General features: G+C 39.3%; 1 protein-coding gene across 3 annotated transcripts in view; it reads right to left on the minus strand.

Annotated features, from left to right (window-relative positions):
* The window catches only part of thrb (thyroid hormone receptor beta), an 85855-nt gene that overhangs the window by 5954 nt on the left and 62963 nt on the right, over window positions 1–16938 (minus strand). For 2 of the 3 annotated variants that reach the window (XM_044052836.1, XM_044052838.1), the window contains exon 1: window positions 1956–2434. In XM_044052836.1, the coding sequence (XP_043908771.1) occupies window positions 1956–2283 (328 nt within the window). In that variant the 5' untranslated portion in view covers window positions 2284–2434. Of the gene's footprint in view, window positions 1–1955; window positions 2435–8267; window positions 8319–9196; window positions 9270–16938 lie in introns of those variants that run through there. The other variant, XM_044052837.1, reaches the window with a different exon arrangement.

Below are 16938 nucleotides of genomic sequence, written 5' to 3' on the forward strand. Positions count from 1 at the left end.
GCAGAACCTTCTAGATCTGTATAGAACTTTAGCTGCTTGTAGAAAACATCCCAATCTGTGAAGATGTTGAAGAGATACATCTGAACTTTGTTAGCTTTCAAAGCCGACCAGTTTTAGATTGGATTTCTTGAAAAGTGTTATTTTTTGGTGACGTCACCAGTGAGTAACCATGCCGACGACGACGGATGCGGCCGAACCTGACCTGAGATCATCGATCATTTATGCATTTTTGTCCGTGCCCAGCCTGACTCGGTAGGTCAAAGGTCGTAAATTTGGCCTAAGGGCATTTGAATATCGGGCAAAAACACTTCATTTGTTTTAAATTTAAGAGATATTTTGGTTTAAAAAATGTCTTAAAACTGCTCTTTGACTCAGTTTATTATCTTTTTATAAATCTCAGTTTTGAATTCATCTACAGGGCCGGATATTAACCGTGGTGCGTGGGCCAGTTTTGATTCCCGCTGATCACACTGCTGCGTCCAGATGACCCACTGACTTAACACCTGGCTTCTTTTTAGGCTTCAACTTAATCAGATCAGTGCTTTGACAACAGGTTTATAAACCGATCAATACTTTTTGGGGAGGAGGGTGGTTTGTGAAGAAAGCAACAATCCATCATTCATTCACTCATTCATTCAATGGCCTTCTGTTGCCTCAACATCAATCAATAATCAACCTGTCATCTGCCTCAAAACCTGCTCACAGACTCTGCTAAATCTTGGATTTATGCTCATTAGATTGAAATTATAAATCCCAGACATTGATCTATTGATTGAGGAGTGGTCGTCGTTAAAGAGAAACAAGGGCCACAACATTTAATAGATTCAGTAGTGAATTGTCAACTATTTCTGATTCAATTCATCAGTTTGAGTGTTTTTAATTTAAATAAAGCAATTTCTCTGATTTTTCAGCTTCTTAAATGCGAGTATTTCTTTGCTCCATATATCAAAGAAATCACTTTAAACTGAATCATTTTGGTTTGTAGACACAGTTTCTTGAGAGGTCTTGGAGACAGTGATCAACATGTTGTTTTTCTGACATTACAAATCAACAGATTATGGAAATAATCTTTAGTTGCAGCCCTAAAGACAACAAAGAGACATGTAAATGTGAGGGCTGTGAAAAAGGACCTTCAAGTCCAGGATTAACTGAAAATGAAAAAGGAAAAACGTCGGTTTAGACGTATTTTCAACGCAAACGATCCTGAAAAAATGCTATTACGACATACAACATCACGTACAACAAGAAATTATAGAGTTATAGATGAGTAAACATATAATAATATAAATAAATAGATAAAAATAGGAAACAAACAATGAAATAAATAATACAATGAATGTATGACTACAGTTTTAAAATAAATCAGCAGAAAATAATAAGCAGAATCAAAATAAACAATAATAAGTTGATGAATTAGTGACTGAAAGGCAACAATACAAATGATGTAAATATTCTAAGATATAAATCAAGGGAAAACTACACAGAAAAAAGATTTTTTGATATTTTCCTTTAGTTAAAAAAAGTTTGAAATAAATTACATTATAATAACTTCATTCATTTATTCAATAATACTCACAATCTGTGTTTTACGTCAGCACTGCAGTGAGCTGATATATTTTAAATAATGTATACATGAAATATTAAAAACATGAAACACGATTACGGACACACGCGACTTTGTCAAATCAACTTTTAGATGAATAAATAAGGTTTTAATGACTGTTTTTTTTTAGCGCTATTGTGTACCACAGTTGCACTTACAGTCTGAGAACCACGGTTCTCCAGGCTAAGGATGGAATAAAACTAGCACATCTTTCTGTCACAAACCTTGGAAATAGTATATGCATTGTTCTATTTTTTTTAGAAATAAGAAAGAGGCCTTATTTAGTTTGGTGATTTTCCTGTATCAAGTGTTTGGGTATCAAACAGTGACGCTGACTCTCCTGGCGTGGTACCTTTCTTGTGCGCCTCCTGCATCCACTGCAGGTGTGAGAAATCCGCTTTAATGTCGGGGAAGAACTCGGGCTGATGGAGGCAGTGACTCAGGGTGACGTCCATGTTGTAAAAGTCGTTCTTAAACACGGACGCTCCCCCGGCGTACGAGCACGAGTAGTTCTGAGGCGGCTGCCACGCTTGCTCCACGCAGGGCGGGTGGTGCAGGCGCTGCGGCTCGCAGTGTCCGAACCCCTGAGCCTCACCTGGACACATGCACTGATCCAGCGCGTAGCCTCCTCCCATGTTGACGTGAGGCATCTCGTACATGTCTGACACGCAGTAGTTCATCGTGGAGAGTCACAGAGGAGCAGCACGCAAAGAAGACTTCTCCAAAAAAAAGAGTTTCAATCCACGTCGGAGTCACTGTTGGACGTTTCCTGACGTGGGGAACATTTTCAGTCAACACAGTGACTTCACTCCTTCACTCCTTCACTCCCTCACTCCCTCGCTCCGACTCCTCCACCTGCCTCCATCCGGCTAATTTGAGAGGCAGAGATTTATGACGACGTCCAGCTCTAATCTTGTGCTCCACAAATCCCCGCGGTGCCACAGACAGCGGTGATGTCACAGATTAAGACGCTGAATGTTGGACATAGCATCCCATAAAATCCCCAGGAGTGAATTAACAAAGCAACGTTTAGTTCAGTTTAAAAATAAAGGAGGTAAAGAGTCTGAGGAGTGTTGTTGATGTTGCTGGTTGTCTTAGCGCCACTGCCATCCTCAGCCCGACCTTTGACCCCTGTGTGTGTGTTAAACCGTCTTGCTTATCCAGTGAGTGTTTCAAATGAGCTTGTTACGTTCGCTCACACAAAACTATCCAGTTATGACACTAAGACGATTTGAAGCAGGTGCTTGTGTTCACACGCAGACTCTTCACTGACACTAAACTGAGACATTTGCTGGTTTCTTTGCTCCATAAAACAAAGAAAACATTAAAACTGAATACATTTGGTTTCACATATTTGTAATATGTTAATACTTTCTCCCATATTTAAATTTGTTGTTCTTTTTAGATTACATTAATTCTTTTTTTTGGTATTTGTGATTTAGCTGTAATCTCATCTTTAATCTGTAGTTATGTAAAATAGACACCAGGGAAAATGAACCACTATTATGAAAAAATGCGAACATTTTAACGTTATCGCGACATACATCCTTATATAGAACATGCACTGTTTCACATTACAAGCACAACACAGTTTTCTATCATTCACTACAGTACAGTGATTATGAATTAATAAATTCATGGCCAAATATTTAGATAATTAATGAATTGTTTGGAGCGATTATTATTTATTTATCTTTTAAATAAGTGAAACACGTTCTCTGATAGTCTGGTTTCTTCGCTCCAAATAACAGTGTCTTTTTTGTCCGGCCTGAAATCATAATAACGTGAGTAATTCTGCAAAAATCAATGCCTTTTCCCGCGTCAGAGTCAGACGCTCGGGCGACATGTTGAGTGACACATGTTGAGCGACACATCGCGTGTTGTGTTTCAGATTATTCACAGATTATCTCACACACACTGGCTGAACTCAGCCGGATTGATTATTAGGCCTCCTGATCAATAAAGATCTGCCTGCAGAGATTCACTGTGACATCATCGACCACACTGGACCAGGTTTTGGTCTCAATGACAAAGTCAGTCTTCATAAAGACGTAACAAATACAAACACATACACACCATCATTAACTAATTGCGTTCCAAACCCCTTTACCCTAAACCTAACCATCACAACTAAGTGCCTAACCTTAATCCTAACCTAAACCCAATTCTAACCCTAACCCTAAAACCAGGTCTTAACCCTTGTGTTGTTGTGGGACCCAGACAAATGCAAAAGGTCCTAAAGGTCCTAATAAGGTTCTGCCTCATTAGGACCAGGTTTTGGTCTTAATGAGGACGATCGGTCAGTGTTTATAAAGAGTATACACACACACTACTTGTCCATGAGGTCCAGTAGTCCTCATGGGGACTGGTAGTCCTGATAAGTGTAGTGTTTATGATAGGAAAGGTAACAAACACACACACACCTGGATTTAAGAAGCTACAACTTCCTGTAATTGGGGACCTTAGGTAAATAAAATTTGGTGACAGAAAAAAACTGTGCAAATACAATACTAAAAGAATATTTGATCAGTGGAACCTTCATATTATTTACAATAGTTCATTTTTGGTCAAAAAACACCGCTGGGTTTAACAAACAATCACTAGTCACAGTCTGTAAGTACACATACTTTTTTTGTTTGTAGTTTTTCTGTAATATTTCATTATATTCTTCCCCTAGAATTTTGGTTTATTTGCTTATTGTAAACTTTCTATTTTTCTCTAACTAATGCAAACAGTAATATTGTATTATAAGACAGATATTACTAAGTTAGATATTCTTTTTTGAAACATTTTGATAATTTTTCTAGTTCACAATTTGGTTGACATTATTTTTATTTTTTTTTTAATCAAAAAAAGGATAATTATCCCAGAAACTAGGTTTATTTTACTTTATGTTGTTCACATGTGGCTCTGATCCTCTTCAGCCAACCAAATGCTTCTTCGCAATTAAAAACAAACTCTAAACTTATTGTATAGACACATATGTGGTATACTAATGTCTATCAACAGTCTCCTGAGATCACATGTGCTTAAAGGACCAGGCGTCACGAAAAGACGATGAACTTTTCGCCAGTTCGTTGACATCAAATCAGATTTTTTATCTTCTTACTAAACTGCCAGACGAAATGAAGACTCAGACACGCGAACATGTTGCTGGGTAACGCGTCGCAGTGAGGGGACATGTGAACAGATGAACACATGGCACAGTGGCAGCTGAGATGCGTGCAGTTTGGGCTTTAAAATCCCTGCTGCTTGCACTGGTGTGAACTCTGTGAATCACAGGTGGTCTGCACACCATCGATGCTCCTGCTGAACGGGATTATAAAGAAATGCAATTTATCACGCACAGGTTTTTTTTTTGTTTTTTAAAAAAAAAAACAACGTTAATGCGTTATTGATTCATGAGGATATTTCAAATCAGTCGTGCGACAGAACAAGTCTCTGTGTAAACTGTGGTAAATTGAGGAATTGAAGGTTTATGGAAAATGCCACAAAAAAACTGTAGTAAAGTTCACAGATGGTAAAAATTCCAAAATAAGGAACACCATCGCTTTTATGATGCTGCTTACACGCAGACAAATATTATTACATTAAAAAAATAAAAATAAAACAAGGAAAAACAGGACAAAATTTGAAGGAAGTTGAACTTTTTACACACTTGTTTACTTAATTTATCTTAATTTTAGAATTTATGCTTTAGAATTTCTTATATTTCCATTGTGATCGCTACTATACAAACACACCAATGTGTGATTGTGAATTTAACTTCTGTATTAAACACAAACTTACTTAATAACTTATTTACAAACTCTGGAAATTGAGGAATTGAAGGTTTTGTAAATGCCACAAAAGACAAAAATTGCAGTCAATTTCACAATAAGGAAGGGACTTAAGAACATAGTCTCTTTTACGACACTGCTTGCACACAGACAAATATTATTACATTAAAAAACTTTGGACATTACCTACCTAAATTAATTTTGTGTCAAACTCAAGGCCCGTGGGCCACATCTGGCCCGCCATACAATTAAATTTGGCCCCTCAATATAATATGTTACATCTTTCCTGTTTCTTTCCGACACTTAGTATACTGCTGATTTCTATATACTGTAGAAGTATTTCACTTAAACTTACCTGTTCAGACATTTCTTTGCTAAAATGTTGGAAATTAACGCACGTTTTCAGGATTTCTGAGTCTTTTTAACGGATCGACAGTTCAGCACACTCATGACTCATCAGTCTGCCGACATCACATATCAGAGAACAGATTCTGAGTCCAGTTACAATATGACACTTAACGTGACACGTCAACCCACTTATGCTGAAGTGACACTTGTGACTGTGGAGCAGCGGCTCTTTAATCCCATTAGTTGTGGAGAACCAGGTGAGCTGCGTGACAACGATACGTTTCTGCGGAAATGGATTGAGCAAAAATAGTATGACACTAAAAAAAAAAAGGAACAACAAAAAACTCAAAATAAAACACTGAGTCTTAACGGACCGTGGAGATGTCAAGGGATTCAAACGTTTCCTCATGTATTTCAAATTACAATAAGAAAAGAACACCTTTGTTTATTCTACTAAATTTAAATAAAGAGGCAGCACAATTTTAAATATTTAACTATTTGGAAGAAATTTACAGAAGAGGATTACAGCCAGGTCTGGTCAATACCGATATCGATACTGATACCAATAATCACGATACAACAATAATCAACGTATTGCAGGACAATCATGTAGCGTTAATTCCTGATATCTGTCTAATTGAGGAAAACGTTCATGTGAAAAGTGCAGGATTTCTCCATTTATTCACAACATAGAGAACCAAGTGCATAAAGTCTATGTATTGAGCATCTCTTAACGTATCTTTCTCCACTGTTATCCCGCTGTAAACTCCCTCTTCTACACACATGAAGTAGTGAAACTGGCAGGGACTGTTCATTTGTGCATTAAAATACCGATATCATTTACTCTGGCGTAACGATGATCGTATTGCACGAGGAAAGGACGAACCAGCCCGAGTAAGGAACGCTCAAAGACCTCGGATTTCCAACTCAGAAACCCGGAAAATAATCGTAAATGAAATGGTGCAATCCGGCCAATTAATGAGCAATCAATGCGTACGCGACATAATCTGTTCAGACGAACAGTTAAAAAGGCTTAAACGTGGATTAAGGACTTCATCCAATAATAAGTGTGAGTGTGTGACAAGTAGATGTGATCAACCTGCAGCAGCTGGTAAAGAGGCACTCGCTGCCCGGTAAATCTGCTGGTAAACCGGGGCCTGATACCAGTTTAACTTTTTGATGAGGTGACGTCCTCGCGCTGCACTAATCTCATCCCAAACAACTGCGGACAAAAAACGCCTCGGAAACAATCTGTTGTCTGAGTCGACACAACAAACACCTGCGCTTCTGTCTTTAGGAGGTCAGACGCACAACGATCAATTATATCTAATATAAATTATATCTAATATAATTATATCTAATATAAATAAAGTTATAAATGCGATTTATTTTAAACCAATTTAGCATTTTGTTCAGTAGCACTTTGTTTCTTCATTTGCATAAAAACTACACATTTGAATGTATTTTTTTTTTTACCATTTTAAAATCACTTACCTCAACTGTATTTTTCTTTAAAAACCCTTAAAACATAAATGTTGGAAAAGTACGTCCAGAAGAATATTTCACATTTCTTGGGCTAAAGTAAATTGGCTCCTGCAGCCTCAAGCGTGACATCCTTTTCTATTTAAAATCACCACGGTTACCACACTTCACAACACTCACCTGACTGACGGGAGCAGGCTTTTACACACACACACACACACACACACACACACACACACACACACACACACACACACACACACACACACACAATTTATGATTGATTATTTGAGGATTTGGGGTTCAAAACCGGTCATGAACAATGTGTGGACGTGTGTGAGGAGACGCTGTCCCTGAGACGCATGTCCCCGGCTACTCCGTGAGGACACATTTGTTGTGTATGGTGAACTTCGAGGGGAAAAGTTCAGCGTAAGCTCTGGGGAACAACAGGAGTTTAAAGGTTGAGAGGATAATCCTTCACTGAAGGAATGAATGAATGAATGAATGAATGAATGAACGAGAGATACGATGACAAAAACTGTAACTTTTTAATTCTCCTGCTACTGTGACATGTTTATTAACTCCACTAACAAGGTCATGTTTTCATAATTTTGTCCTTATCTTATCACAATATACCTTTTTACATCATTCGATATTTTTATTTAGTTATTTATTTATAAATTTAACCGAGAACCTTAATTTCCCGCGGAATCATAACAAACGTATGGACCGTACCACAATGTGAGGTTATTGTTTATCTAACTGATCTATCTCTAATAATCTACTGATAGAAGATAAATAACTTATATGTGCAGCTACTGAAATTAGGTTTAATCCTCCAGTATTTACAGTAAAATATTCCCCTGGGAGTAAAGTTTAGTGAGTGATGGATTAGGATTAGAAAACAACAAACTTGTCCAAATGAATCATAATAATAATCCACATTACCTGATGTAAACACAACCAATCACGTCATTCAAGGCGTTAAAAAACAAGATGACATTGGCAGGAGAGAGGAGGGAATAAATAAATAAATAAATAAATAAATATCTTACCATTTTGAAGGGCTTCATCTTTCCAGCGGGGGGAGCAACTTTCTGCTGGCTCTAAAAAAGACGGGAGAGGAAGTTTAAGAGACGAGCGACTCTGCTCAGTGAATCAGAGGCAAAAGTGACGCCTCAGTTCAAAGGTCAGTGTGAAGACAACCTTCATTACACCAAACGAGGTAAATTATTGGGATATCGAGGCTTGTTTTCTACAAAAAACAAGATCTCACAAGATAAGAAAAATGAGTGCGTTATTACAAGATATCAACAACCAGCGGGTCAGCAAGGCCCATGTTCTCGTGATAACGACATTTTATAGATAGAAAAACAACAAGTTTGTTCTATCAAGAACAGTTTTCTTGAGATATCGAGGCTCGTATCCTCGCGATGACGAGATCTCGTGAAGACGAGAAAAATAAGTGCGTTATCACACAGATATCATTATAATTGTTCTTCTCATGATAATAAGATAAATGAGAAACAAGGCTTGTTTATCGTTTTATTGAACGATTGCGTTATATCGGGATAACAAGGCAATTTATCCGGTTATAATGTGGTAAGCAAGGTAAAGTGAAATCATTGCCAGCGTTAGATTCCGTCGAGTCTCTGCTAGAAATCACTAGTAAACATGGAATAACCTTCAGTTTTCTGTTTTCCTGTAATCATGAGAAAATGAGCTTTGTTATCCTGCGACAAACGAGACGATTACTCCGTGATCTTGATAAGACAGAATGAAAAAAACAAAACAAAGTGGAGAGAAATGTTTCACATCTTCACGTTTAAACATGATCTTGGTTTATGCTGCTGCTTCACTTTTATATATATATATATATATATATATATATAAGAAAAAAACATATAAACCTGCTAAAACATGGGAGTATTTATTATTTTTGACATACAAGAGTCTGAATATGCACCGTGTGAGTGAGGCTTACCTGACATACTGGTGGGGTTTAAGGCCGAGGCGTCATCCTCAGAGCCTCCTCAGACGTCTGGGTACATACCTAACTGGAAACACATACACGTGCTCGTCACTCACTCACTCTCAACAGCAAGAGGAAAGTGACCTGTGCTCTCAGAGGAAACATCTGATGTAAATCAGCTGCTTCTTCACCTGATGAAAAACTACTTTTTTTTCCCCCTGCATCTTAGTTCAAGGATAACACACACACACACACACACACAGGCTCTCTCAAGTGTTTCATTGTTATGCCCGGGTGACATCTAGTGGTCACTTGTGAAACTTCACACAGTCTCACAGCAGACATGAGAACAGTTAAAGGTACAGTGTGCAGATCTTATAGTGGACTCATGAAAAACAGTGATTCCTACAATCGACGATATAAAATGTATTTCATCTCTTTTATCTGTATTTTAACATTTAAGACGATTCTATAACTGCAATGTGTCGTCTCTTCAGCTGTCTGTGGTTTCCTTTAATCAGACTCCTATATTCTATAGATCCTTGCTTCTCAAACTGTGGTGTGTGTACCACCAGTGGTACATGGGCTTCCTCTGGTGGTTCTTGGAGGACAATCAGAAATACTCTTCTACTGTATATACCAGGGTATATATATATGTTTATATATAGTATGATCTAAAAACATGAAGGCTTAAAATCTGAACAAATGTATTCATATTTGAGAATAACAATGATTAGGTGAAAAAAAGAAGCTAAATGAAAGTAGAATACATAATAATGTATCATATTTTCTATACATTTGCTTATAAAGAGTACTTTTGTGTGAGAAGCTTCTCAAAATCAAAATGATATTCCTGATCAGCTCCAGCACTTTCATCAACAATGCTGGATCTACTGAAGTGTGTCCACGATCAAATCAGGAGAATAATTGATTAGAATCATAAAAAAAAAGGGCCACAGCAGCGGATGCACAGTCCATTTACCAGGTAAATCTGTGACAGGATGGAGCAACGGGTGCGAAGACAGCTGAAGCATGACATCCGACTGTTACTGGTATGACAGCAGCAGCAGCAGCAGCAGCAGCAGCAGCAGCAGCAGCAGCAGCAGCCATGCTGTCCTCCTGTCTGTAGCGTAACAGTCTGCAGTAAACTGAGAAACCAGGAAGACGTCCTTGACCGACTGTCCGTCCTCCTGACTTCCTCCTCCTCCTCCTCCTCCTCCTCCTCCACAGACACACGAGATGACGCACACTCACACATGCAGACACTCACGCGACCTCTCACTGCTCAAGCTCCAGGTTCACGTTACACTCATCCCATTGTTGCTGCGGTGATGTGCAGGCGACGAGCCCGGTCCTGCTCGATCACACCGTTTCTTGTTTTTTGAGATCTCTTTTAGACCTCATCAACAGTGTGCACGTGTGTGAAAGACTAAAATAAACGTTATCGCTCACTGTGATTAAAAAAGGACTTACATTGAGATAATTGTGTTGAATTTCTATTATCGGGATAATCGTGAATAAAGTGAAACATTAAAACAGATTTTGTTTTGTGCCACAATTAGGTTCTAAAACTAACTATTTTCCCTTTAATCAGTTACTTGTTTGCTCCATAAAATGTCAGAAACGTTGAAAGATGTTGATTATGATGTTCTCATATTGTTTTGTCCCAAAACTTTAAAAAAATGCCAAAGAATTGCGCTTCTGGCTTGTAAACCTCCCCTGCACAACCTCTTTTATACAATGTGCTAATAAACTAAACCAATTACTGTAATTAACCACAAAAACTGATTTGATTATCAAGAAAGTGGACGATTAATCAAATAACCCTTGCAGCCCGAGACACAATGGGGAGCTGCATCTTTCCTCATGATTTATTATGATCTGATTAAATGAAATATGTATCCTATGTTTCACGTCGTCCCACGCCTAGTATCCGTGCTAAATAATGCTAAATATAACCGATCTTAGCATCTGTACATTGCAGAATAAACTGTATAAATGTATGTGGTTATTTTTAACTTGCTTTTTTTGCTGAAGCGGGAGGTATTTTCACCATGCTACAGATCTATACTGTCAGCTCGTTTCCCCACAGGTGAGACGAATGTTTAAATAAATCCACTTTTCTACAGAAACCATGTTATAGTCAGAGTCAGACAGAGAGAGAGTGTGGAGTGTAATTTGTCCTCGGGGGAACCAATTTGCCTTTCAGGATAGTTAAAGGAAAGAAAAACCAAGAGCCATGGAGTGTTGGCGTATAGTGAAATGATGCAACACACACCATTACATATGGAGTCATACGGGATAATGAATGCAGTGCTGAGGTCACACGTGGGAGAAGTCACACATTCATCTGTACGCATAGAAATGAGGCAATGAACGTTGTTGTTAAACGGGACTCATGAATATGGAAGATCTAATTCATTCATTTGAATTAATGATTTAGGAAGACTTGTTTTATGAAAACAGAGCTCTCTTTTTCCTTCTCTGCTCCTCCTCTTGGACTTCCATAGTCCCGAATCAGAGTTCCAAAAAGTAGGAGAGAGCTTCTGTGGTTCATATTGGTCCCAATAATTTGGGTCAAGTGGTTACACATGCAGCCAGATTTCGGTCCCGATTTCTGACACTTGTGGGTGTCTTCTGATTTGAGGCTGATTTGAACAGATTGAGGGATTAAGCGGTCGCCAAGGATAGTCATCCGAGCCTGAAGCTGGCGACCCACGGACCGGCTGACACCGCTGCCCCACGGGCCTTTCATCTGTGAACCAGACGCGTCTGAGGGAGCTGTAGCGTCGTTCTCTTCTTCTTTGGTAGGAATGCGTCCAAACTTGTACCGCTACCCGATGGTGAAGTGGGGTACTACAGGAGTGGAAAGGGAACTTGACTTGTAACCGGAGGGTCGCCGATTCAAATCCCCACCCGGCCAAAAAGGGCTGGGGTACCCCTGAGCAAGGTACCCAACCCCCAATGCTCCCCGGGCACCATTCAGTGTGGCAGCCCACTGCTCCTAATTCTAGGATGGGTCAAATGCAGAGGAATACTTTCCCTAAGGGGATTAATAAAATAAAAATTCTTTAGATGCGATGCGCATGTCTTGAGTATACCAAGGCCTTGACTCCCACTTGTTTGTTTTTGTATTTATTTTTTCTCTGTGTTCGTTTTACATCTGTATAAAGGAAAAAATGTTCAATAAAAACGAAATTCTTAGAAAATAAAGTTTAAATTCGAGGTTTGGGAACATTTTTTGGATGAAACAACTTATGGCTCAATCAAGAAAAGAATTAACAAATCAAATGATTATGAAAATAATCGTTACTTTTATGTCAGAAATCGGAAATAATCGTTAAACACAGTCTGTATGTGAACCTCGTGTCACATCAGCCATCATTGAATATACTGCATTTACTGTAGCGCGGCCTTTTCAGGTGAACATTCGCCGTACGCCATGACCTCGGCTCACTCCGCTCTCTTTAGCTGCTCTAACAATGAAAATGATATTCACTGCAAGTCTGAGAGAAATGAAACGCTGATTTATCAACTATTACAACAACCAACCACAGACTTCCAGCAAAGTCTTAATGAAAAAGTATTACAGCTGTCATAATTCCTCCATGCTGGAAGAACAGCTGGCTTGAAAAGCATTATGGGAAACTGTACTGCGGTTTTCTGCTTTTTTACCCACGAGGACATTTACTATCCAGACACATCCAGTTGGTGAAAGCCTGAACACTGGTTCAGCCACACAACAGTTTTCTGCAGCTCTAATGAGGACACAAGACTGATAGATGCTCAATGATCGTCTGGCAGGGACAAATGTGATAACAGGTGGAAGGAGGGAAGAAGAAAAAGAAGAAGAAGAAGAAGAAGCAAAGTGAACAGACAATGCTGTTACATACACACAGACTGAAGGGGGGGAAGAGAAGAAAGTCTGTAGGTCACAGTAGGGCGTTGGGATAACGAGATACATCAGATACTCAGCAAAGTGAAACTCCGCCAGGGAACATTATTAATAACCACCGATCTGATTTCTACATCACAGACAGCAGCGAGATCTTTTGTCTGGAGGAACTGAACAGTTGGTACTTGATATTATGAGTTTACAAAGCTCTTCCCTGGATCTGGTTTCAGGGTTTTGGTAAAATATCCAGACTTGAGAAAAAAACAAAAAAAACTCTGGTCCAACCCTCTTGGAAAATGTCTGACAGATAGACTAAATAGGAGAGTTTTTTTTTTTTTTATCACTGTGAATGTGTGACAGACAAATGCAGGAAACTTGAATGAGTAGAATAAAGAGTTTTACAAATCACATTAAAGACTACTTTGTCTACAAATATTCAGAGATTTTTTAGTAATTACATTTTAAAAGAGAACAGAGACATATTTTAAAAGAACCAAATTCATAACTATCAGTTAAGTTCATGTCCAGACTGAACAGAAGGAAAGGGAATCAGTCTGTGGAACAATCTTGACAGAAAAGCCAAAGAGTCTAAATCAAATACATAATGACATAGGTATGCCAAGGTTGTCTTCTCTTTTTGTGTAGAAGAATATGAAATGTATCTTCAGAACTAGGATCTGACGGTACAGGGTCGCACGGGAGCTGGAGCCAATCCCAGCGGACATACTATGATACTATCATTGAAGAGCTTTGAGCTGCGTTGAGGAACTTTGAACTGTTTTAAATAACTTCGAACGGCAGACAGCATTGGAATTATTGGTGTACAACCTTCACAAAATTATTATTAGAAGAACAACATTGAACCATTCCAAGAGGAAGTAGTTCCAGAAATGAAGAAGCCTCTTTGATGAGAGGTGAAACACTTTCAGAAATGAAGAAGTTCCAGAACTGAAGACACATCTTGGATGAGAAATGAAATGTCTTCAGAACTGAAGACGTGTCTTGTCTCCAGGTGATGTGTCTCCAAACTTAACTCGAGCAAGTCCAGTTGCCTACAGCTAACAACTGAAGAGGACAGAGAACCTTCACAGACAAACCTCTGGGACGAGAGGTAAAGTCCAGTTGTTACTGGTCCAATGTTTTTTATGACCTTGATGAAGGTCTACACAGACGTCGTTTCTAGAAAGCATAACAGTTTCCACTCACATTAGCAGTGGAAAGTGAACATTAAAGCTCGGAGACTGAAAAAGTCTTACTTGACAGTTGAATGGTAATTGAATTATGTCCTCACATTATCTTTCGTTTGTATCGTTGATAATTTGGACCCAGAGTGAAACCCTGGAGGCCCGGCACACCGTTTCACACAAACAGCATTAGTATTTTTTTTTTCTAATGCGAAGTTGACACTTTCTCCTCTGGAGATATGGTCCATCTAGAGTAAAACATGATTCAAATTGGGACAACCTGGCTCCATCACGTAGAAGGTCCACAGATGGCAATTTATTTTCAGAGGGGAGAAAGCAATCTTACAGCTGAGTGCTTTTTGTGGCTCTCTAATTGCCATTTCTGCACATTAGTGTCCCAAATAAACATCGGTGACAATAATGGACTTCCACCGCAGGCATAAATTAGCTGCAGAGGCAGAAAGCAGGGTTGTATCAGTCCACCCTTCCCATTCTCACTTTTAAATATAGCCTTTCTCTACTTCCTTCCCTGCTCCTGATCAGGTTGATCTTTGTTTAGCCTTTGCTGAGCAGGTCCAACACTGTCAGACTCTACTGCTGCTTTATGGTAATTAAAACTGCAGATTCATCCAGTCCAGGCCACTACATTTCCAAAGAAGGCGAGTGGACTCAGTGAAGAATCTCCACTCGTCCTCAGCTGAAAGCCTGTATATTTATTTGCCTCTGAGAGCACAGGCAGAGTTACAGTGTGTGTCCCACTTTTTCAGCTTGCACTGTGTGTGTGTGTGTGTTTATTGATTTCTACCCTTCACTTTCCTGGAACAGCCAGGAGTCCAAATGGAGTCCTGAAAGAATCCACATTTTTCCGTGATGACAGACTGCTGAGTTACTTTTGGTACTTTTGTGTCAATGCATCTACAAAAACTACAAAATCATAGTCTCGTCCACCGCAGGAAAAGGTCAGGGATAAGGTCACATCAACGAAACATCATACTGGTTGTTTGGAAGAGAACAGAATAGAATAGAGAGCCTTCATTGTCAGTTCCACAGAGTGGAGGGGTTCGGTTTGGTACATTATGGTACGTATTCCGTTACGAATAATACCAAAATAACCAGCCCCAACTGTTTTTTTGGCTCCCTTCCCTTGGGAACCAGAGTACAATGGTCAGGTACGGTCGAGGTGGAGCTAGACCTGCTCCACCCACGACAGTCAGCTGAGTGGGCGACAAGAAAATGTTGCAAAAAAGAGCTTCTGGACGTCCTCCATTGTTGTCCGTTGTACCACCCAATAAAAAAAACACCACATAAAATATCTAATATGAGAATAAAACTATACAAGAAGCAAGAAAGTCACCGGTGCGTGGGTTTTTCTCCAGGTTCTCCAGGTTCCTCCCACAGTCCAAAAACATACAGAGGTTAACTGGACACATCAGGAGTGAGTGTCCAATTTTTTTCACAAGACCTTTTTTAAACAGTAAAAATGACAAACAAACGCACCGTTTTATGATCATTTTCATTTTTAAATGGCAATGTAACCAAATCTAACCCACACAGGAGTGAACTAATGAAATGAATCTGCCTTTCTTTCACACCTGGACTCAGATAACTTAATAACATAATAAAAGGTAAATGCATGTACTTGTCTGTCATGGCTGGGTTGCAAACCCTGGACTCTGGTGTCAACTCCTAACCAGCTGAGCTAATGGGGAAAACTTTCTGTCCTGGTCCGTCCCTGGCCATAAATAATACATTAGAAAACAGCTGACCGAGGGCTGCGATTGGCCTGCGGGCCGGACTTTGGCCATGCCTGCTCTAAACTGACCACAGGTGTGAATGTGAGAGTGAATGGTTGTTTGTGTCTGTGTGTTGTTGATCCAGCGATGGACTAGCGTGGCCCTGCGTCAGCTGGGATTGACTCCAGACCCTCATGTGGCAAAGTGCTAAACTGGTCTTCAATTGTCCTTAAACAGCACCTGACCTTTATAGCACAAGACGGGGAAGACGGAGGTGATGGTCATTGTGTGTATGTGTGAGTGAGAGGTCAGTGTGGTTACCCTTTTATGTTTCTGTACCAGTGTGTAGAAGCTCTTTAACCGAAATTAGATTTTTAATGCTAAAATATGATTATTATTGTCGTTCAAGAGTAATGCACATTATTATTTCTCGATTAAGATGTCAAATTATAGTTATTTACTTGCATTCCTGAACAGAAAAATGTAGTTTTACTGGTTGAATGTTGAATATGCGACTTCTGACTCAGATTGGGGTATAAAAAAAAAGGTGATTTCAGTTTGTAGTTTGCCAAATAATTAAATAACAATAACATTTTATGATAGATATTCATGTTTTTCACTTCATATAATATCTCGTGTGGTTAATGCTCCATCGACCGATACAGAAGTGTGAAAGATTAGAACGCAGATTAAATTGCATGTCAGGGACAATTTAGGATTAGATATCTTCACCGATCTTTCAGCGCCGCTGAAATGTTTCACTTTGATTCCACTTGGCTGCACAGAGGGAATGTTTGAGAGCCGGCAGGCGCTCTGTGAGTCACGTCGACGGCATTGTCTGAGGAGATTTCTGATGTTTCTCTTCTGGCACAAAACGAGCTCAGACACTTCCACGTGGGAAACTGAAGAGGTCGCCAGAGTCGCCAGGTTCTACGCTGCAGA

The sequence above is a fragment of the Solea senegalensis genome, linkage group LG20, assembly GCF_019176455.1.
Source record: "Solea senegalensis isolate Sse05_10M linkage group LG20, IFAPA_SoseM_1, whole genome shotgun sequence".
Taxonomy (NCBI): Eukaryota; Metazoa; Chordata; class Actinopteri; order Pleuronectiformes; family Soleidae; genus Solea; species Solea senegalensis.